Genomic DNA, 14,594 nt, shown 5'->3' with positions numbered 1-14,594 from the left:
GAAATGTTCTGCCAGCAAGGCTTGTTGTAATTTATATTTCTCAGAGAAATCAAAAGGCACCAGTGGAGGCTTCTCTCTGTTTCTGCAATTAGACCTTAATCCAGTTATAACATTCCAAGTTCCAAGATGTGTTTTCCAAGTTTTCACCTACAAGAGAGATAAAAATAATGTAAATTAAATTTGCATTCATCTATTATGAATACTTATGGTAGTAACAATAATTAATGGGTAAATTCAAAGTTGCAACGGAATGAGAAAAATACTGGGATCTGAAGTTCTTCAGCTCTCTTCCTCTCTTTCCTAGCTTCCAATCTAAAATGAACTTGTATGAGGAGCGACAGGATGGCTGGGAAGGTTGGGCAGCAAAATCTCTGCCTCCAAGCCCTCCTTGGATCAGATGAGGTCCTACAGGGTCAGTGGTGTCTGAAACAAGCCAGAAATTGGATTTGTAGTCACATATTTTCTTCTCTTCGTTTCCAGCTTCAGAGCCAAATTTGAAGGTACGTTCAAGATTAAAACAAAAGGTGACAGAAAGGAGAAGCAGTCCTTTACTCAGGAGGAAGGATGGAAATGTCGGTTCATTCAAGAAACGTCTTTTTGAGGTGACAGGTAATTAAGAATGGGAAAATTCTGTATCAGTTGCCACAGCTCACAGAATAGTGGTAGTACTTCAGAATTGAAACTGTTTGCTAAACAAAATGAGCATTTGCAGTATTTGGCCTTATCCTTATGATTCTTGCCTTGACTTTGCGTTGATATTTAGTAGCTTCATGGCTTTTTGAAATGATCAGGCCATATCTTTATTCAGACATATCTGAATTCACTTGATATATCAGAATTGTGTCACACCAAGATAGAATTAAAAAACAGCTTGAACAAACTCACATCAGTGTCCCTGTAAATGCAATTCTTGTGACAACTTTACACAGTATGTCACGTGCGAAACTGGAACATAGATGTGAATGTAAGCATGAAATCTCCTAAATAGTTTCCTTATAAATTATTTCCAGATTATAGTTTTTCTACAGCTAATTTATTAATTCCATTTACTGAAGCCTCTATGAGGTTCTTGATATCCACTTCCTTAGTTTTAGCTGATTTCTTTACAGTTTGCACACTTACAAGTAAGGAATAAAGTGAAATATTTATCACTGGAGGGTTTTTTTCTGGATGCTATTGAAAGAGCAGAAACGTGAAACTAGATGTCTTCTTCTCCTAGATCTGACAATAACTTGGAGCCTTTCAGATTGCTGTTACAATTATTAATATTGGCTATATGACATTTTGGACCTTTCATAACCCTGATTAAACATTGTTGCCTGAAGTCTTTTTCCCCTTGCTTTTTATTCTTTTAACTGAAAATAGCCCTTTATTTAAATGCCTATTTATGCAAAAAGTGGTATTTTAATTTTTAAAAAATGAGAAAAAAACATTAAGTTTGTGTGTCGCCACTTCTGTGATACCTATTGAAAATACAATGCAAGAACTTCTACAAGATCAGTTAGTACAGCTGGATATGGAGTCACTTCAATAAATCAAAGAGTAAAAGATCCAAGTAAAAGCTAGGAAGCCTCCTGTAATGTCAGTCAAGGTGAAAATGTATTTTTGCATGAACTAAGGCATAAAGAGTGAATAAGCAAAGAAGTAACTATAGAATATTTGCTGCCACATTTAAATATTAATTAATTTAACTTCTTGAGTGCTTTAATTTGAAAGCTATCCCATGAAAGTGGGTTACTTGCACTAGTGGGTTACTCTTCCATCTTTAACCTTCTCAACTGTTTCCATTACATAAATATAATTTATATATCATTTATATATATAATTTTTGTTTATGATTTATATCAGTTTAGAATTAGAATAACTCAATACAACAACATACAATGAAGTCATCCTCTCCCCCTTTGTCTTAGACAGAACTTGGGACATTTTAAATCAAGATAGCATGCAGCCTTTCAAATCCTATTTAAATGTCTTTGCACATTGTAAATATTCCTTTGTATTTGTGCCAAAGATGAAGTGAAAATGTGTATTTTGCCATTAGTAATTGTGTATGTAATGATTGGTCCACAATGGGGTCATCTCCTTCCTAGACAGAAAGGATGGCAGTAGGCTTCATGAATTGACAACATTATCATGACCTCTGCAGGCCTGCTATCTCTGTCATTTTGATCTCTTACAGAGGAAGGACTCTAGGCAATTAAAATGGAAAGAGTTCCTTTTCTTTACTCATTACAAGCTCTGTGTCAGTGTTTCTGCCTGATACTGAGTAGCATAACCATCTTTGTGGGAAAAATAAATACTAAATTCTTCTTACGTGACACAGACAGACCAGAAGGGGAAAGACCAACAGTATCTTTCCTTGTTAGTTGTAAAAAGAAAACCAAAGAAATGGAGGATGAGTCGAGTCTTTAATGTAAGTAAATAGTGTAACCAAGAGATATTTTCAATAGCAAAAAAGCCCTATGCTATAAAGGTTATATAATTAATCAAGATCATGTGTACCTTTCCAGGGTGAAATTCATGTATGTTTAATCTGTTTTTCAGAATCCTCAGTCAGTAGCAGCTCCCCTGGATCAGGTCCCAGTTCCCCAAGCAATGGTCCGACTAGCAGTACAACAGAAAATGAAACCTCAGTTTTGCCACCTAACATTCAAGCTGAGGTAAGACTCATTATTGTTTAGATAATTGCTCAGGTTTCTAGACTGAAGAGGAGATTTGATCATGTTCACAAGCAGAGTAATTGGGATACCAGGACACTACAGGCTGACATCAAAGTACGTCATGTATGAGATATATCTTTATGTTTGAGATGCATGTTTAGAAGACTCTTTGGTAACAAAAGATCGGGGAAAAGCAGCAGTAATGCTACTGGAAGAGTGGGAGGGAGCTGTGAAAGAATATTACTTTCTGGGATGACCTGAAGAGGTGCTCAGTGCTGAATGCTGATGAAGAACTCCTGGGTACAAAACAGTGGTTTAGGCATTGGTGATCCTAACACTTACGAGTTAGGGTGGTCCCAGGTTCAGATGAGTGCTGAAGTAGATTTCTTTAATCACAGTATTGGAGTTAGGTGACTAAATCCTTGTCACATCTCCCTTTTATTTTGCTGTACCTCAGTTTCCTTATCAAGGCAGTACTTAACCACCGTAAATGTCATTCCAGAATTCTTGAATACTTGTTTTGTAAAGTGAGATTGTAAACGGAAGGAATCTTAACTACTCCTTATTCTGTTTCATACATACGTGCCTATAACAACAGGAATGCAGATGGTAAATCAGTTGTGATCAACCTCATTTAGCACAGATGACATGCCCAAGCCATGCTTTCCATGGCAGTATTGTAAAGGGACAGTAAACGAATTCGACTAAGAAAGACTCAAATTCCACAGTGTTCTGTATCCAGTGCCAATACTTACCGCAGTTCCTGCTTCGGTGGCAAGGTTTTCTATTAATTGTTGGCTTATGCTATTTATGTTAGAAAAACTGCATAAGAAAAGGTGATTTAACAGAGTTTTAGTTAATGGAGCTATTTCTTCAGGTCAGTGGCAGGACATTCACCTAAAAAAAACCCTGGAATGGCCAGTTCAACCTCCAGCAGTGACTTTTCCCCATAATGAATTAATTGTGTGTGTGAACTATGATCCAGGGGGCAGGTGGGTGACCTCTGCACACTGATTAGTAGCCTCTCTCTGGCCCGTAACCAAAAAGAAAAAAAAAATTGCATTGATGGCTAACATGTGGTCTTGTCTCATAGCCCCCCATATGTGATTGCAAAGAAACTTAAATGATGCAGAGTAAGATCCATCATTAGGATTAGATCAGATCCTAGTTCAGTGGAATTAAGTTGTGTATTTTACTACTGGGCATGTTTTAGATAGAAGTTGGTAATATGTGGCTGTTATTACATGCTGTATTAAACAAGAAGTCTTATCCAATTGGATCTTTTATTGATTTGAGAATACTACAAAATGGAAGGGCAATAACCTCTCAGACTGATACATGGTACTTGTTACTTTGCATGTTACAGTTTCTGGACACTTGCACCATCAGAAATACGTACAGCCTGGTCAGGCTGGTGGTCTCCGGAGATTTGGAAAGGTTGTAGCAAGAACCAGCAGAGTTCTATTCTGCTTGCTAATAGAACATTGCATTGCATATTATTTGCCACTTCTGTGCCAGACACCAAAAATTATAACCCCAACGTACAATCAAAGATGCTCAAATGAGCCTAAAAAGTTCCTTTAGAAGTTGAGCTCTTCATGCTGGCGTCAGTCACTCCACTCAGTGAAATGTGCTAAGAAGCTGAAACTACAGACTTCCATTTCTGGATCCAGTTGGGGATTTCTTTACCTCTCTAGTTACTTGACTTTTAGTACTGTGGTCTTGTGGGTTCAAACATTTTTCCATAAATCTCAGCTTCAGTGATTCTTATTTCAGTGGGATTTTCTTTGGTCATTTAACAGCAGCCAAACTCCTACATATCTCTTTCCTAGTTTAGTGTTAGCCAGCTCTCAAAGGCTATACAGCTAATCAATTTTTCATCAGATATGCAAAGGACAGTAGTTTCTAATAATAGGATGAGTGTTCCAAAATCACCCAAAAATATCCCTTGTTTTTCTGTAATCCCGCATGACTCACATCGCTGTTGTTTCATAATTGTTGTTGTGACATTTGCAGTAAGTGTTGTGCTCATATCTGAGTGGGTGGATAGCTGCGGTTTTCATGGCAGCAAATAAAACACTTTTTGCTGGGGAAAAACAGGTTGCTATGACAGAGTCATTTACCAGTAAAACATGAGTCAGTACCGTAAATGATTACACTCCAGTGCATGGACAGAATTAGAGCATTATCAGTAATGAAACAGATTTTTAAAGTATTTTTACCACATTTATTGGAATAGTGAGACTTTTAAGTGGTTTACTCTCTGGAGCAGACAGTCTGGTGGGTAGACGTTTACAATTTTTTGAATGAACAAAGATGCACTGCATATGCTGCAGCTTTGCAGATAGTCTTTTACTATCACAGTTCCCTTAATGGTACTTCCACTACCATTTGTTAAAACACCGATCTCATTATATGAAACTTGAAAGTTGAACTCAGGATTTTAATTGCACCTTATAAATAAAATCCTGTTTTTATTAGGCACAGTTGTCTCCAGTATCATCAAGGTTCACCGCAGTAGCTATTTGTCTCCTGTAGCATGCCATACACTTTCAGGTCACCTGCTGTGCTGGGGCTCAATCTTGCTTGCCTGAGAAATGCAAGCAGGATTGAGCCCCTGCACAGCATGTCCCTTGAGTTCAGAGGGACAACCTGCTTTAGTCATGTGAAAAGATTAATTTTAGGCATTCACGCTCTGGTCAAAAGGCATTGAAGACAATGGAAAGTTTCCAGTTGGTGTAACTGGGCTTCAGATCAATTTCTTTCTTCTATTTGTGCTTTGGAAAGCAGTATTTCCTAGAATATCACTTGATTATACAGGAGACATAAATTACATACGTGCCAGATAAGCACATACTTTTTTTGTGCAATCCCACAGCCCCGTGCTTTTAATCCTCAGCTCCTTGAGGTGATCTTTGTAAGGGGCTATTGGAAAAATGTGTAGGTTTCTGGCCAGCTGATGAGGTTTGTGTCAAGTGTACGTGAAGAGAGTCTAAATTAATTTTTTATTTTTTTTAAATCATCCCAAAAGCCTCAAGAAATATAACGTAAGTAATTGTGCATATTGAAAGCTGTGACAATTACTGTAGCTCCACAAGTGAGGAATATTAAAGTCAAGCCATTTTGTCTTTCCCTCGTAATCTATAAATGTGCATATAAACATGCACACATAGGTGCTCCTGCTTCTCAGCAAGTCCCACAGTGCAACTAAAGCGCGGTCACTCGTGGTTACTTGTTGATCATCGTGCACTGTTACACTGAGTTCTTGTACTCTATTTTGAGAAAGAGGATAACTCTGTTGACAGGCTATTTTAAGCATCAGTAAGCAGGATCTGTAGACCCAAGGAGTAGGTACGTAGAGGAGCAAGTAGGTCAAGATGCTCTTTGGGGTAATTTCGGTGCCAGTCCGAACCACCATGTTTGCATGTAGGCCGAGGACATGGTTTAGCCATTGTGCTGCCAAATGAGTCTGTTGGCAACTCCTGCCTGTGCCACCATGGCAAGGTATTGTTGACCGTGTAAAAAGAAAAGCTGCAGCTGGGATCATGTATTTCTGCCTCTGGGGGACCCTGCTTGAGCAGGGTGGTTGGACTAGATGACATCCAGTGGTCCCTTCCAACCTTACCCATTCTGGGGCTCTGTGATACGCAGAGGACCCTAATCTATGCAGTAGTGGACTACTTTTATTTTGGGAGATGAGGTTAAGCTGATGCTTAGGATGATATTACCTGAAAATATTTTGAAAAATGAATCATTTACCAAAGTGAAAATGACAGGTTATTAGCAGTATTAAAAAATAAATTACGATGCTTTTATTAATAAACTCCTGTTTTCAACATTAAACTCCTGTGGTAAATAACATCATTGCTTCTGCCTGATGAAACAGTCATGCCTGACCTTCATGTGGGAGAGCTATTCACCCTGCCACTGTTACTTTTATTAATTCAAATCTTAGAAGGTAATAGTGGCATACCAAAACCCAAATATTAAACATAAATCTTTCAAGTGGCTTTGTATCAATGCAGCAGTTGCTACAAATTTGATCATATTCTAGGAGTCACATTAGAGTGTCCATTTTCACTTAAATGTTTGTAGATTCCCTCCATAATATCTCCGTAGTCTTGACATACTTGGATTTATTCATGGTCAAAGGTGGATGTTATCAAGGCAAGACACTTTTAGCCAGGACTTAATGTAATATGCAAGTGGAGCTTCTTTGTTTCCTACACTATCTGTTGACATTCCCTAGGTACCAAAAGAAAATTACAGGGATAGACTTCTACTGTTATTGTCTCAGTGATAGGTCATATCTCCAAACAAACTGTATGAGGAAGGTTATGTTTTGGAATAACATCCTGTGTTTTTGTGCTTAACCACTTTTCATTGATGGTCTGAAGTTGCATTGTATTAACACGAAGTATTTTACAGAGTTAATTGATATTCCAGGTTTGTCCGGGGGAAAATCTACAGCTCCCCACAACATGCTTGACAAGTTATTATATTTACTTTAGTCAAAGCCCGAGTGTGCAGTATCCCTCTTGGAGGTGGTCTATTATTGGAGTCCCATATGCTTTTTGTTTGGGAAGAAAGCAGTCACTGTGTCATACTGTTACACAGGGTATTCTTTTTCAAGGATGTTGTTCCCTTGGGGACCATATCATGCCAGAGTTCCTAAGTCTAATAAGACCTTTGTAGCTCTTATTGTGTCAAAGTTCTGGGAGGGAAGCAAGAGTTAAACAGAAAATATAATTCAAGCAACTATACTAGACCACATGTTGAAAAATATCACTGTTCAAACTGAAAGGCAAAGGCTTCAAAAAGATTCCTGATGTGGTAATCTTTTTATGTTTCTTACCAATTAATCTATGGAAAGAAAAAGGGCGATCTTTGCAGAATGTCTGGTTTTATTTTAAAGTAATTAAAAATATATCAGCAGTTCCATGTCCTTGAAAATTATATCACAAGTCTTCAAAAGAAGTGTTAAGGATTTTAACTTGAATGGATTAGGAAAGCTCTGAGGGGTATCCCATCATCAGGGAATGACAGGATGCTACTTTTGTATATATGCAGACAGAGAGAGAGAGACAGTCTATTATTTTAAATGGCAGATGTGTCAATATGCCTTACTTTCTACACAAAATTTCTGCCTTAATGGAAGTAAATAGTGTGCCTCAAACATCCCCATATCATAATTTGGCTAACAAAAGACATGGACTAGTTAAAAAACACATTTCATACCTTACAGCAAAAGTTATGATACCTGGAGTAAAGGTTTAATACATCCATATTTGTGATTCAGCTGGATATAATCCTTAATTCACTGGGTAAATTCCCAGTGAGTTTCTTGGAGTGAAAGTCCAGTTGATAAGAACTGATGCTGAACTGATGAGAAGTTCCTAAGATGGTCTAGGAACCCTCAAGATTTCAGCTTTGCATGGAACTTTGATTTACTAACCAAAGAATAATTGCAGACACATATCAGTTGTTTTCTTAAGAAAAGAACTATCAACAGTTTTTTTACAGGGACAGTAATTTTTCGTATCTGGAACTCCAATGGGATGCAAACCAATGAGTGGTACATAACTGGCTTTCAGCGTATTGGGATATGAGGATAAAATAACCAAGATAAAAAGGTTGGAGATTTACTTCTGTTGTTTCTACCCTTTATTCCAGCACCTGGTTTCCCAGCAACGCCTTTTGATACAGGACGAATCAGTGAACTTGTTGAGTCTGTACACATCCCCTTCTCTGCCCAACATTACCTTGGGACTTCCAGCAATACAACCTCAAATCAGTGTAAGTGACCAGTCTCAAGCCTTCCTGCATACGTATGCTTCCAGAAAACCTACTTTCTGATTATTCTCTTTATTTTTAGCATTTTGGAACATAAGCAATTCAAAGTGGGAACCAGACCTCTCTATGCATTGGGCAACATCTGGATATTTAAGGGCACAACTTGAAAGCAATATTCATTCTTGATCTCAAATAAGCAAGTGCCAGTGTAGATCTTAGCTAAGTACGGGCCACATGCATTGCATTTATGCCAGATAACAGATTTCAGATGTGGAAGGAAGTATATGAGGAGATTATTTCATTTGAAAGTATGAGGAGATTATTTAGTATAAAAATTTAATTATATGATCATTTCTACCTGATAAATTACAGCACCTGCTGCTTTTTATGAGATTCCATTAGTGACCTAAACTGGGCTGGAGGATCGTAGAAGAAGAATGTCATATTCCTATAGCTCAGTAAAGTACCTGAAAACTTTGCTACTGGTCAAAACTTACCTCCTTTACAAGAACAATGAAAGTAAAAATACAAATGTAGTTTTGAGTCAAAGTTCCATGTTATTTTACGGCTTTTTCAATACATTTACTGTTCTTAGCAATAACATGTTGCTACAATCTAACATTTTAACATCAGGGACAGAACTTCGCAAAGAAAATTATGTAAGCTTGAAATCAGTTCTCTAGAAGCCTTAGCAAATTAGTGTTTTTAAAGGATGGAAAAATTGAACATCATGAAAAGTAGTGCTTACTTTCTCAGAGGATATCATAAAAAATTTCTTAGCTATTTCACAAAAATATGACTAGCTTCAACTAGCTTCAAAGTAAATTTATAACATTAAAAAGAAATGAAAATATGTTTCATTTTTTCACTCAAAACTTGTAAGCTTTTGATGTGGCCAACTAGCACCAAATATTACTTTTGGCACTAGAAAAAACAAAGGGATTGATTTATGCAAGTAACGTTTATTTCTGTTACTAGAATAAGCAGTTGCGAAGTGAATGCAAAGCTTACTTTGGTGGTTGTTTTCCAGGGGAGGGTGATAGCAGCGTGAAGTAAGCGTACACCAAAAAAATATTGGTGAAAACCTTGGTTTAGAATTTATGGAATTCAGATTATCAGAGATACTGTTTTTACCATGACATACCATAAGTGTTTATCTGCAAGCCTCAACATGCATATTTCTATTAGGTTATTATTCTTGCTGTAAAAATTGTTATTCTGCTTGAACTGCCATTTCAAGGTTTCTTTTTTTTAATAGCCTAAGAGCAAAGCAATATAAAGTACATTTGCAATGATGAAGGGCCAAAACTTCCAAAAGCTTTAAATCAATAACAGTGCAATTTATAAGGCACTTCAAAATGCCACACACATACAACAGCTCTTGATGTTTCTGTAGATGAGAGTTTAACTGTGCAAGTTTGCTTTGCAAAGGGTAAAACTTACATTTGTGCTGTCCTTCAGGGAGTCAGGGAGTGCTCCAGGAAAAGTAATAGCTTCCCACTACTACAGGTAACTATTTTGTGTTGCTGATTGGCTTGCTGTGTGATGGAAAGTTATGTGACAAACCAAGCCTTGCCTATTCCAAACTCAACGCAAACTATTTCCTCTGATACTCTAGTTTCCTGTGCAGGAGGCTGTGGAAAGGTCTTTAGGAATTTTAAGGATAGGTCCCGTCCTTTCATTAATAATGTTCTAACTAGTAGTTCCTTAATGCTTTGGCTTTTATTACTGATTTTTTTTCAACTGGTTTCATTACTCAGTTTCTCACAGCATTACATTTAACTGGCATGTTCTTCCTTTTCATCTCACAAAGTGTAGGATAGGGATGTTAACCTTTTCTTCTGTATGTGTTTGTAATAGATTGACATAAGACCATCCAGTTAAGTAGAGGTATAAATGTCCACTTCTCTGAAAAGCAGTTACCAATGCTGTTGTTCTTTGACAGGCTTCATCGTCATTCAAAGAAAAGCAGAAGGGGGAGACCCCATCACTTAGACAAGGAGTGGCCTTGGCTGGACAGTACGGAGGAAACATTCCTCCATCGTCAACTCATCCTCACATTGCTTTGGAGGGAAAGCCAAACAGCAGCCACCAAGCTCTCTTGCAGCATCTGTTACTGAAAGAACAAATGAGACAGCAAAAACTTCTTGTGACTGGTAATGATCAAAGCTCCAACAATACTAATTTAAGATGTTTTTAATGACATTTGTGTTTAGTGTGCGGTAATACAGATACCATACATCCTAACTGTTGGGAAAAGTGGAAGGGTGGAAGAAAAAAGGACAGTATCATTGTTTTCCCTTTTAGTGATTCTGTTCCAGTCTGTTAGCCTGAAAGAATTCAATGATTACAGAAAAGAGAAAATGATTACTTCATCACATTCTTTTGCAGCAGCCGAACTTCCCAGCATGGTGAGGCACGTGGTACACGTCCCAGTGCATCAGTGCAGATGCAGAGTTCTGCAATATACACCCCTCTTCTTACTGAAAGCTTTCTTTCCTGTTAAAACTATTAGTCTGTTGTTTTTCACAGGGGAGTGAAATGTCCCTGTTTTGCAGGAGTGGTTCCTCTTCATCCACAGTCTCCTTTAGCAGCAAAGGAGAGAGTTTCACCTGGCATAAGAGCTGCCCACAAAGTGCCTCGTCACAGGCCACTGAACCGAACCCAGTCAGCTCCTCTTCCTCAGAGTACTTTGGCTCAGCTGGTCATCCAGCAGCAACATCAGCAATTTTTGGAGAAGCAGAAACAATACCAGCAGCAGATCCACATGAATAAGGTGAGTTCCCAAAGTAAAGAATTTCCAATAAATTTAAAGGTGGATAACTAAGAAGGAAGTTTAGTTATTGGTGGCATGTCATCATGGACAGTAGAGAGGTTCTTGCAGGAGTATCTTTTTTGTTTATATATAGTTCATATAAACATTTGTATGGATCTTAATTTCAAGGTTCTGAAACAGGCTAAAATTCAACAAAATAGAGCTCAAAGTAGCCCACAATTTTACCTGGCAGGTGGTTTCCCGTTGAATGGTAAATAATGCCTTAAAAATTGGCATGTGTACTTCTGAGCTGCAGTAATCACTCCACTTGCTACTTTTGAATTGTGTTAAAACCTTTCTCATTGTGGACTGGAATGTTGCATAAATAGATAACTCATTTGAACTCAAATCAGCTGATTAAATTTATCAGATTTATGTAAGATATTTACTAAACATTTGCAGAAATTTTTAATCAGTGTTTATCAAACTGACATTTCTCTGTGAGTAACATGAAAGTTTGTTACCTATATGGTAATACAAAACGACCATATAAAGAGAAAGAGAAAAATGTGCTGTTGCTGATATCTGACACAGGATTGAGTTGTGTAGTACAAGGTTCCCTGTACAGTAACACCTTATCCTGAGCAAGCACAGGGGGAGGAAGAAAAGGGACCGTGCATTAATAAAAAAAGAGCAGCAGAATCTAAATAGATTTGTCAGGAAACAATACTTCTACAACAAAATCCAGTTGTTACCCAGTCTGAAATTAAGATATGCAAGTAATTACATGTTTTTATTTGGAGAACATTTTTCTTCACTTATACACAACTTTCCAAAAGTTGTTTGCTGAAGCTCCACTGGTATTACAAAGGTATTAGTTATGCATCCTTAGTTGTCTTCTTTTGTTTTAGCGTTACTTAATAACTATATATATGAGGCAATGTCAAAGAAGAAAAGATGAAAAGTGGACGTTCAGCTCTTGTACCTAAGGAAAAAAAAATCAATCCACCTTACTTACTGGGTGAATTTCCCAGGGGTTACTGATTCTTTGGAATCTACTAAGAATTCCCAACAAAATTAGAAACAAACCTAGAGTTTAAGTACATAGTTTGTACAGTGGTTTGGTTATTAAATCTTGTCTTAATTAGGAAAAATGAAGACCAGAAAACTTCAAAGTTCAGAGCTGATCCTTGCATGTTAACCCCTCTCAGCTTGGGTGTTTTGATTACTCAACTAGGACTCCAGTTGGCTTTTCTTTGAGTATGCATTCCATATGTTTAATCAAGATGGCATATGTATATCTTGTAGCCTCAGGTTTTGAAAATATTTCACCTTCCCTCAATTGTCTGAAAAGAGTATTTAACTGGTAAAGTACTGACTCTTTGTACTACAAACCCATCAGTTCATGCATTCCTCACAAAGCAAAGAACCCCACTGACATGTTTTTGTTAGGTAGTGTGCTTATTGATGTAAATTCTACCATAGCATTTGGGGGTATGTGCTGTAGCATATATGAACATTTGTCCCCAGTGTGAAAATTAAACTTGAGGCACATAACCATATATTTCTAGATGGGATTAGGAAGTAAAAAGATTGGTTTGTGATAATGCTTATTTCAGTAACTTTTTTTTTCAGTAGAACTGCAACAAAAATACATGTTAATGAGAATAATTCACTCTCATACTTGAAATACACCTTCATTCTCACATGGTTCTTTTTGATGAAGAGACAAAACTGGTGAACCTAGCTTTTATTCTGTGCAGTATAGGCTATACACACATGCAGATAGTGGAAATTTAAGTCTATCCTAGGGCCTCTGTCTTCCTTGAACTCCCATAACCTACTTTTGCCCCAAGAGCTTCTCAATCTCCTTTACTCCTATGCCCAGAGCAGCCAGCCTTCTTCAGGAGCACAGTAACTCCTCAGAGCAGCAAATAGCTGAGGAGGAATGAGATCATGTTGCAGCCAGAGAAGCAGTGGGTTTTCTGAGGATGCGTGTGATTTCTCAGACCTTACTGTTTGCAGCATCTAGGTTCTTCTCCATTCTCAGAAGAACCATTTTGAGGAAAAGTACTGAAAAATGCCAGAGCTCTAACCATGTACCTGTCCTCTGCAAGGACACAGAAAGCCAGGGGGCTTCCTTATGTATTTATGGAACTTGATTTTTAAAAACTGAAATTAAAGGGTAGCCAATATGCAAGAGAGTTTTAAAAAGATCACAAAAGATCAAATGGTGGAGTAGCTTTTAAATAGTGAATTTAAAGCTATAGTCTTTAACTTTTTAGCTAAAGGGTAGCCAATATGCAAGAGAGTTTTAAAAAGATCACAAAAGATCAAATGGTGGAGTAGCTTTTAAATAGTGAATTTAAAGCTATAGTCTTTAACTTTTTAGCTAAATTTCAGATTGAACACCTGTGACTACATAAGGTTTTTGAACTCTGCTAGCATGGTAGAATATACTTTGATTGGTCTTAAAACTTGCCTCTGTTCACAGTTGAAGTTACTTTTTCATTACATAATTTGCACAACTTTACAATCAAACTCTGCAAAGCAGATTAATAGTTATTTGAAACTTTAAACAGTAGATATTCTAGACCAGGTAGGAAAGCAACCTAGTATTTTATTTCTTAGGATAAGATGAGGCATGTATCAAGTAAACACATGAACTTGTTTTTTTTCTGTTGTTCTCTCCTTTACTCTTCTGTTCAGAGGCTGTATAATGAAATCTGCACAGAGGTGCAGAGAATGCCTTTTCATTCATGGAAAATGCAGAGGTTTCATTTAATAAGGAATACTCAAGGATCCTAAAAGTTTTGGTAATAAAGATCAGAACCATTTTAAGCTGTCAAGACTGTGAAATGCTGGTTGATCAAAAGCTTAGAGCAAATCAATATCTTCTTTTTTTTTTTTCTCTTTCTCTTGACATTTTATTCCTTATAATTAGGATTTCAGTACTTAAGCCTTTAGTCTTCAACTGAACCCACAATTTGAATGTTTGCCCTGAGTTAAGATGATAGGGCATGTGTCAGCACTCCCTGAAAACTGGTTTTGTTCAGATCTCTTTGGCTGACTTATAGATGTAACAATAAAAACAGGAAGAGAACCAGTTTTTCCCCACCCCACTGCTCTTGTATTTATCTTGTATTAAAAAACCCCCACAAATATTTTCTTTGAGGAAAAAATATACTTCATGAGCAAGCCAGTGGTCCAGTGAGGGTGATAACAAGCAAAATCTGACATAGGTCAGAGGTAAAGGATTCCCCTGGATCATTTACATTTTGAAAAGAAGCAAATCCTTGCCAAAAGGTGTGCCTCTGTCCTTACGAGCAAAGAGGAGATCCCCTATGGATTATTTCTGGTCAGCTGTCAGATGCCTGGCTTTT

The 14,594-nt window shown here is 37.3% G+C and overlaps 1 protein-coding gene across 16 annotated transcripts in view; it reads left to right on the top strand.

Moving 5' to 3' along the window:
• Positions 1-14,594, top strand: part of HDAC9 (histone deacetylase 9) — a 463,926-nt gene that overhangs the window by 252,104 nt on the left and 197,228 nt on the right. For 10 of the 16 annotated variants that reach the window (XM_042044237.1, XM_042044228.1, XM_042044236.1 and 7 more), the window contains 6 exons: positions 481-609; positions 2,548-2,663; positions 8,337-8,459; positions 9,918-9,965; positions 10,402-10,612; positions 11,015-11,232. In XM_042044237.1, the coding sequence (XP_041900171.1) occupies positions 481-609; positions 2,548-2,663; positions 8,337-8,459; positions 9,918-9,965; positions 10,402-10,612; positions 11,015-11,232 (845 nt within the window). The remainder of the gene's footprint in view (positions 1-480; positions 610-2,547; positions 2,664-8,336; positions 8,460-9,917; positions 9,966-10,401; positions 10,613-11,014; positions 11,233-14,594) is intronic. The other 6 variants (XM_042044233.1, XM_042044231.1, XM_042044230.1 and 3 more) reach the window with 1 other exon arrangement.

Source organism: Corvus kubaryi, unplaced genomic scaffold, assembly GCF_017639235.1.
Source record: "Corvus kubaryi isolate FWS band 111438036 unplaced genomic scaffold, C.kubaryi_AGA036_p1.0 37398, whole genome shotgun sequence".
Classification (NCBI taxonomy): Eukaryota; Metazoa; Chordata; class Aves; order Passeriformes; family Corvidae; genus Corvus; species Corvus kubaryi.
The sequence above is the reverse complement of the archived record's forward strand: the minus strand, read 5'-3'. Positions and strand labels throughout refer to the sequence as shown.